Genomic DNA, 27,891 nt, shown 5'->3' on the forward strand with positions numbered 1-27,891 from the left:
GATTAACGACACATACAGAGATGGAATACGGCACATACATCCCCATAGAGAATGCGAACGGGAGTCGTTCCATTCTCTGCAGCATACGCTGTCTGTGTGGGAACGGCGCATGCGCCGCTCCCACACAGACCATAACGAAGCTCGTTCGCAGAGCAAAATCCGGCGCCGCTTTCATGTGTTCCGGAAGCTGCTACCGGACAGTCAGATGACGACTTCCGGCCATATGTTCAAGGAAGCGAAGGAGCAGGTAAGTTATGTTTGTGTATGTGATGTGTGCATTATGTTTGTGTATGTTCGTATGATACGGTCTGCTGAGCCCTGTATCTAATCCTCCTACACTGTGCAGTCGCTCAGAAAATGGCGGCACCCAGTGTAGGAGGTTTGAAGATTCAACCCCCTCTTTCTCCTGGCACTAGCCAGAATAAGGGAAGGGGGGATTGTGTGAGGACACTAGAGCGAGTGTGTTTACCCCAAATTTGCAGCATAAAGCAATGAGGTTGCTTTACCACAGTGACCATGCTGCAATTTTGGGAACTGCTCCCTCTAGTGACCAGCACATGGAAATGTTATAAATTAGAATCTAATTTATAATATTTCCTGACTTGTGAAAAAATTAGAACAATGTGTAATCACTCAAATAATGATTGTTTAACTAAAAAAAACTAAATAAAAATTTCTAGCGACACCTTCCCTTTAAGCAAGGTCCATAACGACATGGGATTACTAGTTTGGGGTGGAGGAACTCAAGTGGTCTGCACACGCAACTTCATAAGCACCATTAGGATGAATTGACAGGCAGATCTCTTTTTCACTGCAGTGTGTAACTATATATATATATATATATATATATATATATATATATATACACACCCGCATGCACTCCAAAATCTGGTGTTAACTAATGGGTCCAGAATGTATCGAAAAAAGTCACAAGAGTCACAATTTGCCACATTGCAGTTCCTAATATGTAGTCTGTATTAAATCTGAACACATTTCTTCCTATTCTCCCTACCTCTGCCCTGCCGGAAGTTCTGCTTTTCATTTGTCTTTTTTTTTTCTCTCGAGTGTTAGGCTATGCTCACACGGTTAACAAAAAACGACTGTAAAATACAGAGCTGTTTTCAATGGAAAACAGCCCCTGATTTTCAGCCGTTTCTTTATGCATCAAGCGTTTTTTGATGGGTTATTTACGGATGTTTTTTGAGCTGTTTTTCTATTGACAAAATTTTTAAAAGCGGACGTGTAAAAAACACTCCGTGGGAATGGAACGCCGTTCTTTCCATTGAAATCAATGGGCAGATTTTTGAAGGCGTTCAGCCTCCGTATTTTTAGCCGTTTTTCAAGGCGTTTACAGCCCGAAAATTGGCTGAAAATAGGCCGAGTGAAAATACAGTATGTATGCACACAGTCCTGTTTCGATACCTCACTGACCTACGTAACGACACAGGGCTGTTCTTTACTAGTTATTCCACCCCTTCTGGGTCTATTGGCCCTCCCCACTAGTTCCCCCTTCCCCGCCCAACTGCTTTATCTGAGTTGTGGTCACCATCATCCCTAAATATATGTACCCCATCATAACTGTAGATACCATAGGTGCCAGGCAACTTTCGGGCACTGATGAAAATGGTGCCGCTATTGAAGTAGAAGCAAAGAATGAGCGGAGCGGACATTGAGGAGTCTGGACCAATAAAATGCCTCAAACCCGGGACTTCTACGCCTCAATGCCCGCCCCATTTTCCTAATTAAAAAAATCCTCAGTGCTCGTGCGTTACCCGGCCGGGAAAAAATAGTGTCCCTGGAAAACCCCTTTAACATGCGCCAAACATCTGGCTTAAAATTCTGTAGCAAATTAAGCCAAAACCAAAGTGGAATGAGGAGGGGAAAAAAGTAACATGTCTAGCTAAGTGAACCAATGAATCATGCACTACTGTGATAAATTTGGTGCATCTTCTTAGTGACTGGGACAAGTTTACACAGACTAAAACTTAGTAAATCTGCCTTAATGTTTTGGAATTGGATGTCCAAGAAGCTAAAATCGGTGTGATGGTGTTCACATACTGGTGACGAGATAGTGGATTTTTTTTCTATAGGATGTTGATTCTATATCTTCCATTAGTTTTCCTCGATAATCTTAGGCTATGTTCACATTTTGCAGAGTTGCTGCAGATTTTCCGTCTGGATCTGTGGACAGAAAATCTGCAGCGTATTACAGTGAGGGCACGTTCACACGCTTAATAAAAACGTCTGAAAATACGGAGCAGTTTTCAAGGGAAAACAGCTCCTGATTTTCAGATGTTTTTTAAATTAACTAGCGTTATTCTTTACGGCCGTTTTTGGAGCTGTTTGTCAAATGAAAAACGGTTTAAAAAACGGCTCAAGAAGTGACATGCACTTCTTTTGACGAGACGTTTTTTTTTATGCGGCCGTTTTTCAAAGCAGCCGCGTAAAAAACGCCCCGTCGGAACAGAACGCAGTTTTTCCCATTGAAATCAATGGGCAGATGTTTGGAGGCATGCTGCTTCCGATTTTTCGGCCGTTTGTGGTCCGAAAAAACGGTTAAAAATAAGCCGTGTGAACATACCCTAAGGGTATGTTCACGTCTTAACAAATTACGTCTGAAATTACAGAGCTGTTTTCAGGCGAAAACGGCTCCTGAATTTCAGACGTTTTTGCAAGTACTCGCGTTTTTCGCGGCGTCAATTACAGACGTAATTGGAGCTGTTTTTCAATGGGGTCAATGAAAAACGGCTCCAAAAACGTCCAAAGAAGTGACATGCACTTCTTTGACGCTGGCGTCTTTTTATGCGCCGTCTTTTGACAGCGACGCGTAAAATTACACCTCGTCTGAACAGAACATGGTAAAACCCATTGAAAGCAATGGGCAGATGTTTGCAGGCGTAATGTAGGCGTCTTTTCAGGCGTAATTCGAGGCGTAAAACATACCCTAACAGCGTGAAAAATCTAAGAAAACTTTCATAAATGGACCTGTGGTGCAGATTTTAAATTCGCAGCATGTCAATTTATGTTGCGGGTGTGCTACACAATTGTTACAGATATTCTACAATAAAATCAATGGAGAAGTAAAATTCTTCAGCAAAAAAATAAAAAATGGCGCTCCCATGGCAACGGATCGCAGCTATTTCGGCCGATGCGTACAAAGGCTGCCTCCCCTGATGACGTTTCATCACATGTGACCGCTGCAGCAGAAGGCAGCCTAGACACACAGTGGCCTGAAGGGAAAGGACGCGTTCCCATTGGAGCAAATAAACTCATTAAGGGCTCATTTACACAAACCCCCTCCCAGCACCGCTCCGGAGAGAAAGCAATAAACTCATATAAACGAAAAAATATATATATCTGCCTGCGCCTGCCACTGGAGTGAGTGCCGTGCATAAAGATTTATACAGCTAGTATGGAATACAGCTAGTGTGAGCTGAACACATTTGCACTGAGCTCCCTCTAGTGGCGGGTGCAGGTAGCCAGAATTTTATTTTTGTTATAACAATGGCTGGTGAAGCAGGATATTTACTCCTATAAATATATATTATGGACCTATTTAGATAAAATGAAACAATATGTACATGTTAGGCCTTTTCTGCCCTGGACCACAGCAAATAAAACAATCAATGCCGCCGTCCTAAACCACCTGGAAGATTAGGTGTTAACCTCTGACCCACCCTAGACCTGCAGTGATATTCAGTATAAACCCATAACCATTTCAGACTACCACAGATATGTTAACTGCTTCACCAGCATTGCCCACCAGGGATATAAGGTATAACAGGAATACATGTAAAAACATGTAAACTAGCACCTTTAGAAAGTTGGCAAAAATGTAGGGGATCCAATGTTTCATTTTGCTTATGAAAAAACTCTAAGTGCTGACAATAAGTAACCCCCTTGCAGGGACATTTCTTTATGTATGAATTGCAATGGAGGTGACATCAGTTAGTGATAAGACAACATGCTAATACGAAATGTTGAGGTTCTATAGTCTATTACAATAACAGCCGGACTTAATAAAAGGTACTGTGTATATAGACACACTATGACCATGCCTGGTCACAGCAGCTGTATGAGGGGCATACCAGCCAGGCCCAGTAAAGCTACGCGTTGTGTTAACTCCTTGGTAATGAGAAGTCCCATGATTTATAATTAGCCTGTACATACCAGGACTGTTACATTATCACAGATCAGTCATATGAATAATGACCACTGCATTCAGCACATTTATGCTGCCATTCACATAAGAAGAGTCAGCAGATCCCACGGATATCAGCGTGATTGATGTGACGATCTCTCCCCAATGGCAGATGTCTGGTGAAGATGGGATTGGGCCTGTTGGATTTCAATGCCCGATCATTTGTTCCCACAGGAGATAAGTCACTGCCAGATGCCTCTCCCTGGCTTAAGCCATTCTCCCCATTGTAATAAACATGAATGTTTGGTTGATCCAGGTGATCACGTTTATGGTGGAGTGGGCAGAAATAGCCATTGTCCGAGAGCTATTTCAGGTGTACGGCCATCTTTGAATTATAGGTTCAATTGGTTAAATTATAGGTTGTATCAATCAGATGGGACACTGAAAATATATGAAACTGAACCCCATTGATGATAATGTAGGCAGACAAGCCCTGGGTACTGAACCAAACCATAGAACTGGCATTAATAAAAAGACTACAGAATGGACATATAACTGGACAAGTGGCGGAAGGTAATGTACAGATCACCTGTTCCACATGAAGAATACATTTTCAGACCAGTCCTAATAAATGCAATTACACCTATTATTATACTAGATATTCCTTTGGTATACTGCTGTATTTATAGGTGCTTTATGTGATGGGCTCATTAAAAGAATACTACGAATATATATAATCTATACATTATTATGTGTAGAAATTCCAGGATCAACTGTGAGTGGTTTTATTGCAAAGTGGAAGCGTTTAAAAACCACAGCAACTCAGCCACGAAGTGTCAGAACCACGTCAAGTTACAGAGCATGGTCGTCGAGTACTGACTGAGTAGAAAACCAAACTCCTCTAGCATTAAATCGGCTTTCCAGTACCTAAAAATTGATGGCCTATCCGCAGGTCATAGTGTTAGGACATAGCGTGTCCTAACAGCAGGCAAACTGAACAGGTCCCCAGGGGTGACTGCAGAGGGATTTCCTACTCTTTGATCACGTCACCGGGATTCCAGCGACGCAATCAAAGGGGGCAGTTCCCTTTGATCTTGCCGCGGTCACAGACCGCGGCGATCAAAGGGTTAAAAAGCTGGGGTCCGAATGTTTTCCGAAGATCAGCAACTGTAAGTTACAGCTCCTGCTTAGAGGATGCTCACAGGAGCGCTCATCAGCCTCTTCTACAGCGACGCCAAAAGACGTCGCTGTAGACTAAGCACATGTACCGCCTGCCGTCAAAAGACAGTGGGTGGTCGTTAAGGAGTTTTCCCCATCAGAGAAAGTAATGGCATATCTCTAGTATATGCCATTACTTCTGACCTGTGGGGGACCCACGATCCTGAGAGTAAAGGGGGTCGCAGCTCTGGTTTAGATCTGTAACTCCATTCAAGAGGTCGGACCCCCCACTGTTCAGAACGTTATGGCATATCCTAGCAATATACTATACCATTAAATTATGGGAATGCCTCTGTATAAGCGGGTATACTTTCAGCTTGTTCCTGGAGTAAATTACAATGGATAGGTTCTGTACCTATACGGATATTTCTATGCCAAAAGTAAACAGCCCCTATTAGGAAAGACAATGCAGTGCCGTTCACTCTTGTAATAGTAGGTTTCTCGGCTGACACTCCTTCTCTAAGCATCTGTGTACTAGACGTAATCATGTTACTATGTTTTCCTCAGTAGTGGCATGTGTCAGACGACATTCCTCCTCTGCTTCTGCTGTCCTCTTTCTTACCTAACGTGACTCCATCTCCAGGGAAACGTGTTGTTTTAGGTTATGGTTCCTCGCCAAGCTTTCCTCAGTGATGGTATCCATAGCTTCAAGGACAGAGGCATACAGACGCTCAGTGTGCCTTTCAAGCTCTCCGGACTGTTTGGAAATGAATGTCAACGTGTCCTTCAAAACTAATAAGAGGTTACAAAAAAGTCAATATACAGTAGCGTCTGCAAAGAAGCAAGTAACAGTTCCAGAAGTGCTGCAGGGGAATTCCTTCACCGGATGTCCCTGAATGTGTTTTAAGAAAGAGCATCAACCCTCCGACTAGGTGAAACTCCACAACAGTTTTTTTTCTACCAACATTCGCACCAGTGGCCGGTCAATATAAGTAGGAGTTTGCCTGCAGTTATATGTAAAAATCACAACATGAAATTAAGTTGCTGAAAATGAATAACTCAGGTCTGTTACATCTGAATTCTGCATAACCAATATGATTTGGTCATATAATGCAAATTGTTTATCTGACCTGAATCCTGCGGTCCCCGATCCCAGCTACGTTTTTTTTTCCCTTGGCCCGCCCCGTTCCTGAGATACGGCCCCCCATTGTTTTGGCACCCTCTATGTAGTTTGCCAACAGAACCTGAGCAACACTGACTCTCCTGAGGTGGAGCCAGAATCACAGCCTCTGACACGGTCCAATCAAATAAAATCTTGAAGAAGAATATTTAATAAAATAAAAGACGACACATAATGAACTTGTTAAATCCCCCGCTGTCCCAGCATTTATGCTTCTGTGGTCCTCTGCTGGTATTTGTCTACATAATGGCAACGATGGCGTTCGTACCCAGCATGTGAATGCTGATCATGGGCACGTCATTGTTGCTGCCATATAAACAAACACCGGCCACAGGAGGCTCTACGCTGGAGCGACGGGGGATTTAACAGAGGAGTTATGTGTTTTATGTTATTTTATTACATATTCTGCTGCCATATTGTTTTTTCCTACTGCATGCGTTATGTGTTATGTAACAGACAGCAGACAGGTATTGTGTTCTGTATAGTCAAGGCCTAATAGTCTAGGGCAATGGTCTCCAACCAATGGCTATAGTTGTCAGGGCATGATGGGAGTTGTAGTTTCACAACAGCTAAAGAGCCCCAGGCTGGAGACCAATGAATAGGCTGAGAAAACATAAGACTGGGAACTTTAGGTGCAGCCAATAACAGTACCACAGAGCCCATTATAATACTGTACAGTTCTATGTGATTCTGTGTGGTGACAACGGACCTGCACCCACCTGAGGAATTGAGGGCCAAACATCTGACCAATGACTCTCCGTCCTTCAGAACGGTGTTGGCAAGGACTTGCTGCTCAGCTACATCTTTCTTCAGTTTCTAGAACAAGAGGGAAGTGAAATACTGAATATACATTTCTGGGACGTTCCAGGCAGCACTAAATACAAGCAGCAAATGGAAGAACTTCTCCTGTGAGACGTAATTGCCTGTACGGACTACAATAGTAGCAATGGCTAACAAATACACACACAGCAAAAGAAAAGAACGCAACAAGATACACAGAGTTGAATTTTACTAGAATACGAGGGGGATGTGGGGGTTATATCTAAAAATAAAGTATTTTCCTTCTTTTTTTTTAAGCCATTGTTTTACTGTTCCGCTTTGTTTCCTGTTAGAAAACTCGGATCCCGGCTGTTTAACCCATGTGATGCCGCAATCAATAGCACTTGAGGAATAACAACTCTTTGTTCCCTGATCCTCAGCCTGACAATTTTAAATGACAGCTCTGGGACTAGTAGGCCCGCAAGACTATCCTAAAATAATCCCTGTTAGGGCCTACCTGAAGTATGCCATAAAAACTTCTAGTGCATTTTACATGCACAGGCAGTAATGCATTGGAATACATGAGTATTCCAATTAATAATAATAATAATAAAAAAAAAAAAAAAGTCCCCTCGTGGAAAAAAAAATAAAAGAATAAAGTTTAATAAAATAATTAGCAAAAAAACAAACAAACCTGCACAAATAAAGAATAAACACTTATTTTTAATTAAACACCAAACAATACATATATTAGGCTTCGCTCAGGCCTCGTTCACATCTGCATTGCAGGCTCCGTTAGGGACCTCCGTCGCAGATCTGGCTGAGAATACCGTAAACATAAAACCACGGACATCCCAACGGAAATCCATTAAAGTCAATGGGTTCCTTTGGCTGCCGGTGGTGTCCGTGGTGCAACGGTGCCGGCGCTTTCGATGGAGCAGAGCAACAGAATGGTGAATGCAGATGTGAAAAAGGCCTCACATCAGCGTTGTGCCTTCCGTTTTAGTGAATCCATCGTAATTTTTTTTTTTTTTACAGAATCGTTTGCAGGAGCTTTAAAAAAAAAAAAAAAAAAAAAAAAAAAAAAAGGACACTTTACCTTCCGTTTGTTTCAGTTTGGCATCAGTAATGCTCCGTTTTTAACAAATCCGTTTTTTTCAGCATTGTTTTTAATATTTTTTTGTGTCATTTTCATTATACGCATTTAAAAAACGGAAGGCATATCCGCTTGTATCTAACATCCATTGATTTCAGTGTTAGAAAAAAAAAAACAGAAAGCTCCTTTCTGTCAAGTTTTTGTAATTTTGGACGGACAAAATAGCGCAGAAGACTACGCTATTGCTTTAGTCAAATAAATAGAAACCTGACAGAACGAAGCATAACTGGGTACAACTGATGCTAAAACAAAACCCATTGAAATCGGGTAGTTTGACGGAAACATTTATTTCAGTTTTTTTGTTCCTCCGACAGAGCAGAACGACGGAAATGCACAACGTAGATGTGAACGAATCCTAATATATAACCTTAATTGTTACACACACCACACAATAAATTGAAAACATAGTTTAAGGTGTTTAGAGGACTATGAGAAGAAAAAAAAAATCCCTCTTAAAAAAAAAAAGTACGTCAATTAGGCCTGATTCAGATGAGCGAGTGTAAACTTGGACGTGAAAAACTGACATTTTTCACGTCCAGGCCACACACAAGCGTGGGACCCGTTTTCACAGATCCCTCATACACTTGAGTCTATTGAGGGATACGTGAAAACGGATGAAAAGGACATGTTAAAACGACGGCCGTGTGAACTGCGCCATTGAAATAAATGCGTCCATGTGACGGCCGTTAAAAAAAACGTCCGTCACGCGGACAAGACTTACTTTTGTCTGAATAAGGCCTTAAAGAGGCTCTGTCACCAGATTTTGCAGCCCCTATCTGCTATTGCAGCAGATAGGCGCTGCAATGTAGATTACAGTAACGTTTTTATTTTTAAAAAACGAGCATTTTTGGCCAAGTTATGACCATTTTCGTATTTATGCAAATGAGGCTTGCAAAAGTACAACTGGGCGTGTTGAAAAGTAAAAGTACAACTGGGCGTGTATTATGTGCGTACATCGGGGCGTTTTTACTACTATTACTAGCTGGGCATTCTGATGAGAAGTATCATCCACTTCTCTTCACAACGCCCAGCTTCTGGCAGTGCAGATCTGTGACGTCACTCACAGGTCCTGCATCGTGTCGGCACCAGAGGCTACACTTGATTCTGCAGCAGCATCAGCATTTGCAGGTAAGTAGCTACATCGACTTACCTGCAAACGCCGATGCTGCTGCAGAATCATCTGTAGCCTCTGGTGCCGACACGATGCAGGACCTGTGAGTGACGTCACAGTGCTGCACTGCCAGAAGCTGGGCGTTCTGAAGAGAAGTGGATGATACTTCTATACACAACGCCCAGCTAGTAAAAGTAGTAAACACACCCCGATGTAACGAACACAATACACGCCCAGTTGTACTTTTACTTTTCAACACGCCCAGTTGTACTTTTGCAAGCCTCATTTGCATAAATACGAAAATGGTCATAACTTGGCCAAAAATGCTCGTTTTTTAAAAATAAAAACGTTACTGTAATCTACATTGCAGCGCCTATCTGCTGCAATAGCAGATAGGGGCTGCAAAATCTGGTGACAGAGCCTCTTTAAGCTCTACATTTTATGTACTGGAAAAAATTCAGCTCAAAGACCTCACACAGCAACGTCCGCAAAATAAAAAGTTAACAAAAAGTTACGGCTCTCAGAATGCAGTCAGACAAAAATGTTAAAGTATGCAGCGTTCTCAAAGCCAAAATGAGTGTCCTTTAGGGGTTAAGCCGATCACATTTTTGGGAACAAAGCTACTTAAACGTAACATTTTTAATTGAAAGGAAGAAGTGCCGCACTGTGGAAGCAACAAAATATTGGCAGGTATTCAGTGATAGCATTTCAAGAGATCTAGAGGAGCAATGGCGGGGGGGGTTCTCTTACCAGGTAAAGGCTGAGTGCTAGCTGAATGCTCTCCACATTTGGCTTTGGAGCAGTCCAGGTGTCAGTCACGTCTGCAATGCTGTGCAACCATTTAATAAGCTTGTCCAGGTGAAGGCAGAACTTCTGTTTACCAAAAAGTGAAATAAATAAATATATATATCATAAATGTCTAAGGCTCTGTTCACATCTGCGTTGGGGTCCCGTTCGGACGTTCCGTCGGAGCTTTGCGTCAGAACGGGACCCTGGACACATACGGAAACTAGAGGTATCCGTTTCCATCACTATTAACTACGCTATTGCTTCCGGCAAAACTACGGATCCGGTGCACAACAGAGACAAACGGAAACCATGGGCACCGGATCCGTCACCATTGAAATCAGTGGTGATGGCAGTTTGTCTGTTCAGTGTCGCGTTCTGACGGGAAGCTCCGACGGAACGTCAGAACGGGACCACGACGCAGATGTGAATAGAGCCTTAGGCCCCATTCACATCGCGTTTGTGCTATCCGCCGGGCATATACATTATTAAACACTAAAAAAGTACTGAAACATATAGCTCAGCGTAGGCATAGACTATAATGGGTCAAACTTAGACCAAAATAGCATCCGTTTGGTCTATGTTTGTCATGGTTTACGTTGGGATACTGTTTTTTGAAAGTACTGAAAAGCACCAGTCTACCACGCTATTCTGTACTTCAAAAAAAAAACGTATATGCGACATTAAGTTTTTTTTTTAGCATTGATCCCAATGGACGACGTATCCAAAACGTAATACTATACGTTTGTATCAGTTTACATACAGTCAATCTATCAGTTTTTTTCTTTTTCTTTTTTATCAGTGTTCTCTTTAAAAAAAAAATGTGTATTTTTTTTTTAGGTAAAAAATGGACAGAAACGTATACCGACATGTTAGTATATGCTAAACGTACACGCTGTACACAATCGTATACGTTTTCAATGGTCCACGTTTTTATAAAATACGTATACGCCCGGCGGATAGCACAAACGTGAAGTTCACAGCTCGTTTTTACTTTACGTCTGACGTGCACGTTTTGACATGAGAAAAAGGAGTCAAAACATGTACCACAGCGTGCAAATTGATTCCTATAGTCAGGACGGATGCCCTAATGTAATGGTGTAGTTTGTGCATACGTTGTGTGTGCTTACATGGTATCCTTTTTTTTTATTTCCCCCCCCCCCCCATCTTCTGAAAAGCGTAGTCTACTACACTTTTCGGTACTTTTCCAAAATGTATACATTTTTATATGTATTGAAGTCAATGGCGACATATGCAATATGAAACCTTACGTTTGCATACGTAAAACATATAAGTTTTTGTAACCTCATATGTGAATTCTTGACTTTATAAAGTTTTATTTAGCGAAAGAACAAAAAAAGTATACTTTTTATAAGTAAGAACGGACACAAACGTATAAAAATATATACGACGTATACCACAAAAAAACGTAAGCATATTTTACAAATGCAAACGTGTGCACAAAACGAGATGCGAACTGAGCCTTAACCCCTTAGTGACCAGCCCATTTTAGGCCCTAATGACCAAGCTATTTTATCCATTTTTCTATAGTCGCATTCAAAGAGCTATAGCTTTTTTATTTTTCCGTCTACATAGCTGTATGAGGACTTGCTTTTTGCGGGATTAGTTGTACTTTTTAATGGCACCATTTTTGGGTACATATAATTTTTATATTAACTTTTATTAACCTTTTGGGGGGGGGGGGGGGGGATTATAAAAAAAAACTGAAATTCCGCCATTGTTCTATGCGTTTTTAAATTGACGCCGTTCACTATGCGACGTAAATAACATGTTACCTTTATTCTATGGGTCGGTACGATTACGGCGATACCACATATGTAGAGGTTTTTTTATGTTTTACGACTTTTGCACAATAAAAACACTTTTGAACTAAAATTATTTGTTTTTGCATCGTCGCTTTCCAAGAGCCGTCATTTTTTTATTTTTCCATCAATGTAGTGATTTTTTGGGCTTGTTTTCTGCGGGACGAGACGTAGTTTTGATTGGTACTGTTTTGGGGTACATGGGACTTATTGATTCATTTTTATTATTACTTTTTTGGGGGCAATGGAAAAAAATTGCAATTTCGCCATGGTTTTTTGCGTTTTTTTTTTTACGGTGTTCACTTTGCGGTTTAAATTACATATTAACTTTATTAATGGAGTCATTACGGTCGCGGTGATACCACATATGTGTACTTTTATTTATTTTTTACACTTTTACTAAATAAAACCACTCTTTATGGAAAAAAAAATGGATTAATTTTTTTACTGTACTTATTATTAATAATATTTATTTCACTTTGATGACTGATTTTATTAGTCCCACTAGGGGACTTTACTGTGCGATATTCCGATCGCTGCTATAATGCTCTGGTATACCAGAGCATTATTGCCTGTCAGTGTAAATCTGACAGGCAATCTGTTAGGACGTGCCTCCGGCGCGTCCTAACAGGCATATGTCCAGGGCAGACCTGGGGGCTTTTATCAGGCCCCCGGCTGCCATGACACCCCATCGGAGACCCGCGATTGCATTCGCGGGCCGCCGCTGGGTGACAGAGGGAGCGCACTCCCTCTGTAAACAAAGTTAAATGCCGCGGTCGCTATTGACGGCGGCATTTAACGGGTTAAACGGCCGCGATCGAAGTAAACTTCGATCGCGGGCGTTGGAGCAGGAGCTCAGCTGTCATCAGACAGCAGAGCCCCGGCTCCTGCCTGCACGGGAGACCCGTGCAGGACTTAGACTAGGCTGACGTTAAAAAGGCGTCAGCCTAGCCTAAAGCCCATTAGTGACTCACGTGAAAAGGCGTATTGGTGGTCACTAAGGGGTTAAGTACTACTAAAAAAATAAAACAAAAATCAATAACGGATTGTTTACCTGAATTCTTTGCACAAGAGAATTATTTTCCTTGACTGAACTGCGTCCAGAAGTGTCCAAGACCTCTGATGAAAACCTCCCATCAAGCATGTCCCTCAGTGAAGAAAACCTATTTACTTTAGATTCCTCGTGGCTAAAAGAGTCGGAGATATATTTTCGGTCTATAGGGCCATCATCAGAGACTCTGCTTTTCATTTTGGCACCAGATCCAGGGTCTTTGTCCCCTACCGTTAAAGATAGGTCCTTCAAATGTGTAGCCAGGGTCTCTAACTCTTTAAGAGTTGGCGGTAAAGATAGATATTCCTCATCCGTGTCCAAATCTTTGTGGATTGGAAGAACACTAGTTGTAGGTAGAAACTGTCTTGACTTTTGAGAACGTTCTCCAAATGACTTATCTTCAGAGAACAACTTACCAAACCCATCATATTTGGTGGGGGAAAGACTAGTGGTACAAACCTTGGCAAGATCTAATTTACTGGCATAAGGCGAGAAGTCTCCACACAAAGTAACATTCGAAGACCCTAGTGGTTTTTGTAAACCATGATAACCAGTTCTTTTAAGTAAAGGTGTTGAAAAGGCAAATGGTAAACTCTGATTACTTGCATGTAAATATCGGTTAGTGTTGGCGTTTTGGTCTTCTCTATGTGTAGAGGTAAAAGAGTCAAACTTGCTATCACAAGAAGCATTATAGCTATCAAGGTCTACACCAGAGTCATGCAAAAAAGCATCCGTCTCATCCTCCTCATTATCTTTATTAATATAATACTTTGGATTTATGGGATACGTATAATCTAGTAAGTCCTGATACTCTTTATTTGGATCCCAATGGGGAGACGTTCGGTCAGGACAAGGAGGGAGGGAGTTTGGAATTGCACAGGCCCAGTATTGTTCTGTCAAAGTTTGGGCTTTTCTTGAATATTTTTCAGAACCGATATCGGTAAAATTAGGTTGTAATAATCTACATCCCCCGAAATGTGGCTTATACCTAGAATGTGAAATATCACATGTAGAGCAAGAAGAGTCTAAAATAGTCCTCAATCTTGGTCTGTCCTGGTGTAGATCATCACTGTCATCAGACATCGTCCTTATAGGCGCAGCTTCTGAGGGCTCATGTTCTGGGCTGTACATGTTCTGATAACTTGATGTGTTTGATGGGAAGACCTTCTCTCCACGTGAATCCATTTTGCTCAATCTGTGAAATCTCCTCCAGTCATAATATAAACTACTTTTCCCTTGAAAAATAAAAATGTAAAAGTTAGATATTCACTGTAACAAATACTTCGTTTTGCACATGTTAGATAGAGTTAAAGAGGATCTGTCACTAGTTTAGTAACACCCAATCTCCTAGCTAATCTAATAGGCGCTGTCACACTGACAATTCTAGTGAAAATTGTGTTCCAAAACGTTTATTATTTTAAAAGTTATGAGCTTTTTTCTAAATATGTATATGAGGCTATACTAGACCAGTGGGTGTCAACGGCAGCGATTCTCCTGAGGTGGCGCTACCTCACAGCCTCTGACACTGTCCAATCAGCATGAAGCTGCTTCACACTGTGTGAGACGGAGGCCGTAGGGAAGGGGGTTCACTTCAAATAGCCATATCTCGGGCCATGGACCACCTAGAACAGTGGCATATGAAAGATAATTCTAATCTCATGACACCAGGATGGCAGTTCTAGCTGTGAAACAACCAGAGATATCACCAGTTGAAAACACAGTTGGGAATGGAAACTGTATACTAGATGATCATGTAGTGTTGCTGGGCTGTCCAATCAGCATCATACAGAAAACATTACACCGCCCAGAGTGAAAAGAAAGAGTAACCTCCCATTTTAGAAGTATAGCCAAATTAGCATATTTAGAAAAATGCTCATTACTTTGCAAATAATAAACGTTTTTCAAAAAAAGATTAGTGAAGTTATCAGCGTCATAAGTAAAACATTGCTCAGATGTCTTATTCTATGCATCAAAGTCTTACTACAGGAAAACCCAGAATCTCCTCGTTTTACAAAATACTTGCATTGCCCATAAAAAACAAAAGTCTAGAACACCTTTTCTTAGGACTCTGAATTGTGTGGTTTCTCTGTTATGCCTCCTGGAAATGTATTAATACATTGACAAATGGGCCTTCTCCAACCCCAGGCGATCAGCTGTCATGGGCGGTGCAAGCCAAATCTGGCCATAACTTTCTCCAGCAGTGGCCTGGAAAATGTAGCATTGCATGGAGACAATCCAAATAAATGGTGGTCCACCTAATGCATTGGTGGGCCACGTCTACCAGGGTGGGAGCCGTTCTTAGGCCCAATTCACACAGAGGTTTGTTTTTACGCAGAAACCATGCGTCGCAAACAGCGTCAAAAAAGTCCGAAACCTCCTTCAATAAATTTCAATGGGAGACGGAGGCGTTTTTTTCCCACAAGGTTTTTAGCCGCTCGTGGTGAAAAAAAAAAAGGCGGCATACACTTTCTTGCCACAATTCCGCCTCTGGCCTATTGAAATCAATAGGAGGCAGAGAAAGCATTTTTCGCTGCGTTTTTTGCCCGCGGCGCTCCTCAATGGCGGCAAGAATTTGCAGGCAGGTTAAAATCTAAACTATGTGTGAACAGGGACTTAGAGGGAACTCCTCTTTATGCTGTCCAAATGCCAAATAGCACATACGGACAGGAGTTGTCTTTATGAGACTGCATCTTTAACATTGATGCAATAACTTGCGATATGACTACAACGTGTGAACACAAACTGAAAAAAAGATTGTCTAAAATGATTTAACATACTAAAAAAACAAAAAACAAAAACATACTGATATTAAATCAACTGACCTAAGAAATTGTCTAAAAAGCATGTGCGAGATAGGGAAACTAGAGCCTCGCTGGTGGCAGGGACTGATTTAAGAGATTACAATCTGTATACAATCTTACGGAATATATTTACATTACATCAATAAAAGGAGATGTACTTCCGATCATAAGGCTACATGCACATCCATATCAAAACCGCAGGCAAATACAGGTAATTCTGAAGGTAAAATAGCCACTTAATGTTGCGGTTTTTTTATGTGGTTTTTACATTTTGAAGCGGAAATAGATGCAGTTTTTATGCTGCGGAATTGGTGCGTTTTTTTTATAAACTTGTCAGATACAATTCTGAGGCGAAACACAATATAAATTCTCATGTTGCGGGTTTTAAAATACAATTAAATTTAGGTGCGGAAATTTTCTGCAACGTGTAGACGAGATTACTTGGGATCTCATTTACTTTGCTGGTCCTGTATTACGCTGCGGATTGGCCTAATAGTTCACTAGTCTAGAATGAAACAGAGAACGCAGTCGCTGGGCTCTACTTCTCTCGGGAAACTTCGAGGAGGTCATCCTGTTATTTGTGTCCTTGTCAGACAAGTTCTAACATGCAAGAAAAAACATTACTTATTGATGCTCTGCATCAAAGCGGCGGAATTACTAAACCAAAAAACCAGCACATAGACATCTCACTTTATTATAGACCTTAGCGGCCTTATCCAAGGTCAATGGATCTGATAAGAGAATGAAAATCACTTAATACGACAACGCTCGATAAATGATTAGACGGGGCAAAGAAACAGGAAAGTAAAATTCTGTTGAACAACCAGTCCAGCAATTCAGGTGGTCCGGCCTGATAATCTGAAATTGTACAAGACTGAAATACAGAAGAAAGGTAACAAATAAGATGGCTACTGCGACTAATAGAAATAGATTTTCCTTATTCATATTGTGTCCATATTTATTTCTTAAAGGGGATGTTTGGTTTAGCAAGCATATAGTTAATAGAGGTAGGGTATTCTGTTCGGCACCCTCATCTTGTAGCAAGAGTGGCCACAGGGACCGTCGCTTGCTCTGGATTACCTGACACATTACACAGACAGTACAATGATTTTGATAGGAACTGTGTAATGCCTAATTTCCCCTGTGGTGGTGCTGCAGGGAAATAAAACACTTGCAACAATTTAGAACTGATCGCTGGAAGAGAGAGATTATCTGAAAGTGACAACTCCTTGAAGTTTTAGGTTATTCCAGTGTAACATCAGTCTGTTTTCCAGCCATATTTTATCAGTGTGTGCTCCCATTCCCCAGATATAAATAAAGATCAATTTGGGATTGAGAAGATTTTAGACTATTCATACAGATAACTGAGTAATCATTCCTTGTGCTGAACACATTTATCCTTTGAGTAACTGCAGATATCTATGTCCGCACTATGTAGCTAATCATAGAGGACATGTTTACTCTCAGTTTACAGCCGCACAATGTAGAACATAGTATCCGCATACCACACTATAGTATGGACAAGTGGAAGACAAGAAAACAATTGTATATCTGTCTCTGATGTCAATGGGACAGTTGTTACTTTACTGATCAGAGTGATGGCTGAGGCTTTGCAAATACAACACTTACTGGGCAGGTTTGGTTATCATTGTCCTTCAGTCAGCCCAAAGTTACCCATATACATTAGATTAATATCGGTGGTTACCAACTGTTTCCCAACGGCAGATGTCGGGGGAAATGAGGACACAACACATCCTTTATTTCTCTGGGAGATAAGACTCTACCAGAATTGTCTGGTAGCGTCTTGTCTCCCCCTCCCCTCACCATTAAATAAACATGCACGCCCAACCAAACCAAGCATGCTTGTTTATAGAGTGTTCTCGGGAGACAGCTGCTTAGCCGACATCTTATGTGTATGCTCAGCTTTAGGCCTCATGCACACAAACGTATTTTTGTCCTCCCGTAAATACGGGTCCTTGGTCAAACGTATTCGACCCGTATTGCACCAGTATTTACGGACCCGTGCCCTTAAATACGGGTCCGGTGTCACCAGTATTCCACCAGTATTTACGGGCACGTTTTCGCTGCAAAATTGCTCTGCAGTAATCGGCAGCCCTTCTCTCTATTAGTGCAGGATAGAGGGAAGGGACAGCCCTTTCCGCAGAAAATGTAATAGAAATTTATACTTACCCGGCCGTTGTCTTGGTGACGCTTCCCTCTCGACATCCAGTCCGACCTCCCCGGATGACGCGGCAGTCCATGTGACCGCTGCAGCCTGTGATTGGCCTGTGATTGGCTGCAGCGGTCACATGGGTTGAAACGTCATCCCGGGAGGCCGGACTGGAGGAAGAACCAGGGAAGTCTGGGTAAGTATGAACTTCTATTTTTTTTACAGGTTGATCTATATTGTGATCGGTAGTCACTGTCCCGGGTGCTGAAAGAGTTACTGCCGATCGTTTAACTCTTTCAGCACCCTGGACAGTGACTATCCCCTGACGTCGCCTAGCAACGCTCCCGTAATTACGGGTGCACACACGTAGTCACCCGTAATTACGGGAGCCCCATAGACTTCTATGGGCCTGCCCGTGCCGATATTACGGCCTGAAATAGGACATGTTCTATATTTTTCAACGGCACGGGCACCTTCCCGTAAGCATACGGGGAGGTACCCGTGGTCAATAGAAGTCTATGGGCCCGTAATTACGGGCGTTTTTACGTTCTTGTGCATGGGGCCTTAGGATGGGATCACAGTTGCTGGCATTGATGTGTCAGGAATCAGAAGCACAACTACATCTAAAGAAATGTAAAAGAATCTCAAATTAAAGAGCATCACTTTTTGTTTCTTAAAGGAACAGTTCTAGGAAATGTTCCTAGAACCGTTTCTATGGAAAACCATATCGCAGTAGGACGGAGTTAAGACTTGCATTTTGAAGGATAAAACCAAAAAAACACAGAAACGGTGTAAAAAAATTAAATGTATTATTGTTGGCAGTACAGATGTAGCAAGTTGGATTTTCCTGGGCAATTCCTACATTTTTAAATTTGTAGATTAGTGATCTTTCATTCATAACTATCTAGTGCTGGCCGCCACCATGGTGGACACATCATAAAAGCATTTCAGCAGCAATTCCGTATACTGGAGGGTGGCAATAGCAGTCATACAGAAGTCACCACTTCCTGCCGAAGTCTGACGGAATCTCTTATGGAAACTTATAATTCCTTTCTAGTTCTTACTAGTTTCCCTTGAATCTATTATTTATTCACACATGGTGGTGCAGAGAGGCAAGTCACGCCAGCATGACACTCACAATAGGACCATTATATCTCCAGTTTTACGCTCTTCATAGGTTGCAGGTCGGCCTGATGTTCTACAATTACCAACCATGTTTTCCGGTATTAACAGTGACAGAAGTCTTGGTAAATAACCAATTTAAGATTAAAGAGGCTCTGTCACCAGATTTTGCAACCCCTATCTGCTATTGCAGCAGATCGGCGCTGCAATGTAGATTACAGTAACGTTTTTATTTTTCAAAAACTAGCATTTTTGGCCAAGTTATGACCATTTTTGTAGTTATGCAAATGAGGCTTGCTAAAGTCCAAGTGGGCGTGTTTAAAGTCAAAGTCCAACTGGGCGTGTATTATGTGCGTACATCGGGGCGTGTTTACTACTTTTACTAGCTGGGCGTTCTGATGAGAAGTATCATCCACTTCTCTTCAGAACGCCCAGCTTCTGGCAGTGCAGATCTGTGACGTCACTCACAGGTCCTGCATCGTGTCAGACGAGCGAGGACACATCGGCACCAGAGGCTACAGATGATTCTGCAGCAGCATCGGCGTTTGCAGGTAAATCGATGTAGCTACTTACCTGCAAACGCTGATGCTGCTGCAGAATCAACTGTAGCCTCTGGTGCCGACACGATGCAGGACCTGGGGCAGGAAGTGAGTGACGTCACAGATCTGCACTGCCAGAAGCTGGGCGTTGTGAAGAGAAGTGGATGATACTTCTCATCAGAACGCCCAGCTAGTAAAAGTAGTAAACACGCCCCGATGTACGCACATAATACACGCCCAGTTGTACTTTTACTTTTCAACACGCCCAGTTGTACTTTTGCAAGCCTCATTTGCATAAATACAAAAATGTCCATAACTTGGCCAAAAATGCTCGTTTTTGAAAAATAAAAACGTTACTGTAATCTACATTGCAGCGCCTATCTGCTGCAATAGCAGATAGGGGTTGTAGAATCTGGTGACAGAGCCTCTTTAATGGCGTTATACATTACAAAACTACAAATACAGATACATAATCACTATATATATATATATATATAGTTTGGAGTTGACCCCTTTAGTCAGAGCAGTCCTACCGGAATTGTACGCTTCCTTCATGTGGGACTGCAAGGCCAATATCCCTATCTGGCATGCTTTTTTTTTATTACAGGGGAAAATAACTAACTCCCCTCCTGATACACGGGAACACACCCTTAGAACTTACACACGGCCGTATCAGGCTTCCATGTTGTAATACTGCATCTATAGAAATGGATTGGCCCATACTGTACCTCCATATGCCCACAATTTCAACTGTGCCATGTTCTATTGTATGCCATGCTACAGAGGCATTCTTGCGTCTAGAAGAGAACATGGTGCCATCATACAGCATCACGCAGTCCCTATAATCCTAACTATGCTTTCCTAAAGCCTGCCTAGTAATAGACTAATGGGCGAGCAATGTATCACTGCGCAACTTGGCCGATTTACCATTCAGAACCGAATTTAACTAGAAATCAGCTAGATAAAATTCGGCAGAAGAGAACGATTCAGCGACCGAGTGTTTCATCGGATCTCATCAGGAAATACTCTTACATATAATATATGGCTTCATCACAATTCCGTGCTTGGACAGATCATTGAATGGATTCCGATATGCAGATCCACCCAGATTCTAAATTTAGGAAAATCGATGTGAACCTAGAGGGAGGTGAGAAGGGAAATCGGACACGGTCCACCATTTTAATGAAGTATAGATTAACCTTTAGTCGGCCAACACCTATATATTAAGAAACTGTATGAACAGCAATTCCATAATATACTTGTATTGTCAAGAACAGAGCAGAGAAGCTGTCCATAAAATAAATACCCCACACTTCCCTTTCAGCCTGCATCTCCTGTCCAGACACTACAGTCTGCCATAAACAGTAGCTTGCATTCTGCAGACTGATTTGCAGAGTATTTGATTTCCTTTTCTCTATTATTGGATTGAACCCACTTTTATGGGAACGATTCACACACAAGTATACATGAGACAAGTGCAGTTCTCTAATACACCAATGGAAATCCTACATTGTAAAGTACTGTGAGCTTTTCTGAATGTCTCCTCAGTTATTGCTCAGTTCTCCCTTATTCATGAAGGATAACAAGATCGATAAAACTGGGGGAGGTGGAAAAACTTATCGCCCAAACCCCTGAGGAAACTGATGGATTTGACAAAACTTGGTTCCATTTGTCTGCCTATAAATTGTCCAAAACCTTACGCACCCAAATGTGTTCCTTGGACAATATTTTTCCGTAGCATAGCCTTCAATAGCTTTTACTTTCCATGGCACCTATTGATGTCTTTAAGATTTAGTAGGATCCAAATTGTCCTCCTTTCGCCCTCTACAGTCCCCTCATCTCTCCCTCCGCTTTCTACTCCCTCTCTTTTATTTCTGCCTGTGATTTCTTCTCCCTATAAGTGACATACAAAGCGGCTGTGTACATCTTGCGGACGCCGCACGCTTATGCCTTACTTTTCTTAATATCTCCACATCACCAGTGCCCTTCTGTTTGCTTGCAACTTTGAGAGGTTTCTCGGTATTATGGTTTGTACTTTTTGCCTTTGTTGTGTACAACAAAAATAAATCAAACTTTTTATGCGAAAAAAAAAACACAACCTAGGGAAGGTGCAATTACGTCCATCTTTTGCAGCAAACCAGTCCTCATAAATGTCAGATGTGGAATTAATGAAATTCTTATTACCCCCCTGTACAATTGGTATGTGACATACAGCGCTGCGGTGATTATATATATATATATATATATTATACACACATATATATTATACACACACAGGCGGTGCATAAATAGGTGTACAGTTTAAATAATATGTAAATATAATAATAGGTATACAGTTTAAAAGTACAATCTCTTATATGCTCAAATTGGCGCCCTCGCTATTTACGCATTGCTGTAATCTAGTTTTTACACTCACACTTTGGCATAAAGTTCTGTATTGGCATTCATTTCTTGGCTGCTTCTTCTATGAACTCAATCATGTTATCATCCGTACGTGGTTTTCTTGGATATACCTTATCTTTGATAACTCCCCAAAAGAAAAAGTCCATCGGGGTAAAGTCTGGTGATCGTGGTGGCCATTCAATCGGGCTTAGTCTACCTATCGGGTAATTTTTTGTCAAAAAAATAAGGCACCGCTAAAGCATAGTGAGGAGGGGGCTCAGTCTTGCTGGAAATACAAGTCTTCATTTTCATGCTCCAACTACAATTGTGGTATTACATTTTCTTGGAGCACGTTAAGGTCCAGGTCTGAGGGAACCGTGGTATTGCAGAATATAAGTCCAATTACCCCTTTACATGAGAAGGCCGCCCAAACTGTAACCCCAGGGAGATTCAACTGTTCTTCAATGGTTGCAAGGGGTTTTCTGTTGAGTAATAAACGCAGTTGTGCCTATTACCAGCACCTGAAAGTCTGAAGTTGGCTTCATCGGACCAAGTTCTTTTCTAATAATGTCATCAACTTGTGTTCCTTCATTCCTAAAATACTTCTATCTTATTTGACACAAAAGTATTTAACATTGCATATTGTTTCTGGCTTACACGGTACTGCACTATTTTTTACTGTACTTCGTGAAAATTGACGCACAAAATTGTAATTAGACTGTTTGAAAAGCGCGCGTGTGTGTGTGTGTGTGTGTGTGTGTGTGTGATGTCACACATATAGCTGAGCATACCAGCGTACATAGCTATGGATAGTATTACAGTCACAGAGCTCTCATACGATGAACGTCTTGCTCCTGTCTGGAAGAAAAGCGTAGACTGACATATAGAGATTTATACATCCTCTTATTGGCCGGTCTCCGAGACGACATTGTTTATGTATCGCCGCATTGCACTCCATACTTGCCTATTTTTAAGAAATTACTACAGGGAGACAAAATATTTCACTCCTCCAGAATGCCCCCAATCGAATACCCTTAAAGAAATAACCGTGCCAGTCACAATGCCAATTCTCTTCAGGGGCAGCTCAGTGGCAAGTACCGATCCCTGAAACACCAAACAACCTGGAAGAAAAAACTGCTCTTCCAGGAGTCTCTACTTATTTTGGGAGTCCCCCAGATATTTCAGGAGCATAGGCATCCCTGCTGTACGCCACATTGTGAAGAAGTGACGCCATTCTCTGGAACATTTGCCAACCTAACCATTTTTAGTCCAGGGATGGGACAGTTCAGTCTAGTGCCGCAGGTCACAACATTCACACTGACTGGAGGAACTTTCTCTTGTACCCTAATAAAAAAGTACAACCCACTAAATTAGGCACATTGCGCAAATCAATGGGTGAAACCGTCGTACATAATAGGCAGGGCTCATCCATAGCGGAAATGCTGCAGATTTTCTGTGCATATTTGCACACAGACAATCTGCAGCGGATCACAGCACCAGCAATGTGGATGACAACAAATCCCATCTACATGCTGCTATTTTTTTCCAACCGTAATCTGTTTGCGGCAGAGGTTTTAAAATACGCAACATATCAATTTCTGTTGCGTATTTTCACTCCTTTGAGCGGTGAAATGAACTGTGAAATCAACTGCAGATTTTTCTGTGGATTGGAGGTGAAAACCGCACCGGATTTGCGGAAGACTTTTCCACCATACTGTGTATTTACTATACTGCATGAATGACTAGTGAAAGTGAAGCCACTTCCCGCATCAACCAATCAGATCACACTTTTTATCCTCTAACGTTTACTGGAAAAATTTAAGCTAGAGCCGGATTGGTTGCTATGATCCAGATTCGTCTGCACTAGTTTTTTAGCATCAACCCCTCCTGCATTGTTGTGTCCTGCGACATTTTCTGCAATACAAACCCGACAACGCTCCAGTATTAATATACTACCCCTTCCCCCAGCATGCTAAAAGCGCCTAGCACAAAATTATCCAACCTATTACAGTAATAAAAACTGATATAAACCTAAAATATACAATGCAAGTTTCCCTGGGCGCCGCAGAATGAGCGAGTCACCTCCATCATGTACAGCGGCTGCATAAAGTGCTGGTTACATACAACCGCTCTGAGTAGTTCCGTACACATTACCTTATCACCGCTCCAGGCTGATAAGAGGGAACAACAGAACATCGAGTCACCCACACATGACAAGTCCTCCGTCCAAAACCAACACCTCTTCCTGTGTACATCGCGTGACGTCATGTTCTACCACTCCCTCCAGCGACGGCCAAGCCAATCACAAGATGGCGACCGCCTCCCCTTGTGAAGTGGAGTTCTGGCGCCAGACGTTTCTGCTTCTCTGTGGCGATCGCTATTATAGAAGGTTATAAGAAACATTGTTATCGTCCACAAAGATCATACCTCTGATTACCACATGTGAATGGACGCTGGCGGATTGTGAATCAGCGGGGAGGGTGACAGAAGAGTTGTCATCACAAAATAGTGTTCAAAATGTATTCATAATCCATAAAAAAATATATATATACACATACATGACCTCACTGTGGGTTGGAGGTGTGACATTACTGTGGAAACCATAGCTTCTGTTTGCGTTACAATTGATTTCAATGGTAATGCTTTCATTGGAAATGGTTTTCACTTGTCTCCATTCCGTAAGGTTTCCATTTTTTTGGGAGAAACAATAGACACGTGCGCTATTGTTTCCGCCAAAAAAGCTGAAACCTTACGGAACGGAAACTATTTGCAACGGAAGCATTACCATTGAAATTAATGGTAATGCAAACAGAACCTATAGTTTCTGTTTGATGGGGGAGACAACATTAGTGTGAACTTAGCCTAACATCCCTATGTGCATTATCTCTACACTATGACATCCCTGTGTGCATTATCTCTACACTATGACATCCCTGTGTGCATTATCTCTACACTATGACATCCCTGTGTGCATTATCTCTACACTATGACATAGCTGTGTGCATTATCTCTACACTATGACATCCCTTTGTGCATTATCTCTACACTATGACATCGCTGTGTGCATTATCTCTACACTATGACATCCCTGTGTGCATTATCTCTACACTATGACATCCCTGTGTGCATTATCTCTACACTATGACATCGCTGTGTGCATTATCTCTACACTATGACATCCCTGTGTGCATTATCTCTACACTATGACATCCCGGTGTGCATTATCTCTACACTATGACATCCCTGTGTGCATTATCTCTACACTATGACATCGCTGTGTGCATTATCTCTACACTATGACATCGCTGTGTGCATTATCTCTACACTATGACATCCCTTTGTGCATTATCTCTACACTATGACATCGCTGTGTGCATTATCTCTACACTATGACATCCCTGTGTGCATTATCTCTACACTATGACATCCCTGTGTGCATTATCTCTACACTATGACATCGCTGTGTGCATTATCTCTACACTATGACATCCCTGTGTGCATTATCTCTACACTATGACATCCCTGTGTGCATTATCTCTACACTATGACATCCCTGTGTGCATTATCTCTACACTATGACATCCCGGTGTGCATTATCTCTACACTATGACATCCCTGTGTGCATTATCTCTGCACTATGACATCCCTGTGTGCATTATCTCTACACTATGACGTCCCTGTGTGCATTATCTCTACACTATGACATCCCTGTGTGCATTATCTCTACACTATCACATCCCTGTGTGCATTATCTCTGCACTATGACATCCCTGTGTGCATTATCTCTACACTATGACATCCCTTTGTGCATTATCTCTACACTATGACATCCCTGTGTGCATTATCTCTACACTATGACATCCCTGTGTGCATTATCTCTACACTATGACATCCCTGTGTGCATTATCTCTACACTATGACATCCCTGTGTGCATTATCTCTACACTATGACATCCCTGTGTGCATTATCTCTACACTATGACATCCCTGTGTGCATTATCTCTACACTATGACATCCCGGTGTGCATTATCTCTACACTATGACATCCCTGTGTGCATTATCTCTGCACTATGACATCCCTGTGTGCATTATCTCTACACTATGACATCCCTGTGTGCATTATCTCTACACTATGACATCCCTGTGTGCATTATCTCTACACTATGACATCCCTGTGTGCATTATCTCTACACTATGACATCCCTGTGTGCATTATCTCTGCACTATGACATCCCTGTGTGCATTATCTCTACACTATGACATCCCTGTGTGCATTATCTCTACACTATGACATCCCTGTGTGCATTATCTCTACACTATGACATCCCTGTGTGCATTATCTCTGCACTATGACATCCCTGTGTGCATTATCTCTACACTATGACATCCCTGTGTGCATTATCTCTACACTATGACATCCCTGTGTGCATTATCTCTACACTATGACATCCCTGTGTGCATTATCTCTACACTATGACATCCCTGTGTGCATTATCTCTACACTATGACATCCCTGTGTGCATTATCTCTACACTATGACATCCCTGTGTGCATTATCTCTACACTATGACATCCCTGTGTTCCTTAAAATTGTACTGTGATTCCACTGTATGAGTTCTAATAAGTACAGTGATGTCACTGTAGAGGGATAACTTTGGTGACACCACCTTGTGCAGTGTTCATGTGCAGTAATATCACCATGTAATTTATCCTAGTATTGTGACATCACTGTGTTTATTAGGGTATGTGCACACGCTTAGCAAAAAACGTCTGAAAATACGGAGCTGTTTTCAAGGGAAAACAGCTCCTGATTTTCGGATTTTTTTTAAATAAAACTCGCGTTTTTCGCAGCGTTTTTTACGTCAGTCTTTGGAGCTGTTTTTCTATAGAGTCTATAAAAAACGGCACAAGAAGAAGTTTTTCAAAACGGCCGTGTAAAAAAACGGCCCGTTGGAACAGAACGTTGTTTTTCCCATTGAAATCAATGGGCAGATGTTTGGAGGCGTTCTGCTTCCGATTTTTCGGCCATTCACGGCCCGAAAAACGGCTGAAAATAAGCCGTGTGAACATACCCTTATAACTATGTGCAGAGCTATTACTATGTACTTTATCCTTGTATTGTGACATCCCTGTGTTTATTATAGCTATGGGGACACCTAATTTGTGCAGTATTCATGTGCAGTGACATCACTTTTGTACTTTGTCCTTGTATTGTGACATCACTGGGTTTATTGTCCCTGTATGGTAGCATGGTGTCCATTTTTCTGTACGGTGACTCTAATGTGTCAATGTGCATCACTGCATTGTACCTAAACTGGGCCATCATATGTACATTATTCCTTTCAGTGACATTGCTGTGGACATTCCCATTACCCTGTGACATTACTACATGGATTTTCATTGTGGTATCACTGCGCTTTATACCTGTTCTGTGACTAAACTGCGAGGACTCTCCCTTTATGTTGACATCATTGTGCACCTTGTCGTTTATCTGTGATATTATATCTGTGCTATGACATCACAATTTTTATTATCCCTGTACAGTGACATCACCGTACATTATTCTTGTGATGGGAAATCTTTGGTTGCTGTGACATCACTGTGTCCATCATCCTTTCTGTGCCTTAAGAATAATACCATACTGTGAAATCACTGGGTAAGTATTATAATTATTATTATAATCATCATCATCAGCATCATATTTTTACCCA

The 27,891-nt window shown here is 41.7% G+C and overlaps 1 protein-coding gene and 1 long non-coding RNA gene across 2 annotated transcripts in view; one reads left to right on the forward strand and one right to left on the reverse strand.

Moving 5' to 3' along the window:
- CEP68 (centrosomal protein 68) overlaps positions 1-24,518 on the reverse strand; it is a 29,023-nt gene extending 4,505 nt beyond the window's left edge. The window contains exons 1-5 of the mRNA XM_075863124.1: positions 24,334-24,518; positions 13,169-14,400; positions 10,256-10,378; positions 7,199-7,295; positions 5,922-6,091 (exon numbers count right to left, since the gene is read on the reverse strand). Coding sequence (XP_075719239.1) covers positions 5,922-6,091; positions 7,199-7,295; positions 10,256-10,378; positions 13,169-14,350 — 1,572 coding nt within the window. The 5' untranslated portion in view covers positions 14,351-14,400; positions 24,334-24,518. The remainder of the gene's footprint in view (positions 1-5,921; positions 6,092-7,198; positions 7,296-10,255; positions 10,379-13,168; positions 14,401-24,333) is intronic.
- Positions 24,395-27,891, forward strand: part of LOC142760152 (uncharacterized) — a 31,673-nt gene continuing 28,176 nt past the window's right edge. The window contains exons 1-2 of the long non-coding RNA XR_012883251.1: positions 24,395-24,568; positions 27,725-27,836. This is a non-coding gene — a long non-coding RNA (uncharacterized LOC142760152). The remainder of the gene's footprint in view (positions 24,569-27,724; positions 27,837-27,891) is intronic.

The sequence above is a fragment of the Rhinoderma darwinii genome, chromosome 4, assembly GCF_050947455.1.
Source record: "Rhinoderma darwinii isolate aRhiDar2 chromosome 4, aRhiDar2.hap1, whole genome shotgun sequence".
Classification (NCBI taxonomy): domain Eukaryota; kingdom Metazoa; phylum Chordata; class Amphibia; order Anura; family Rhinodermatidae; genus Rhinoderma; species Rhinoderma darwinii.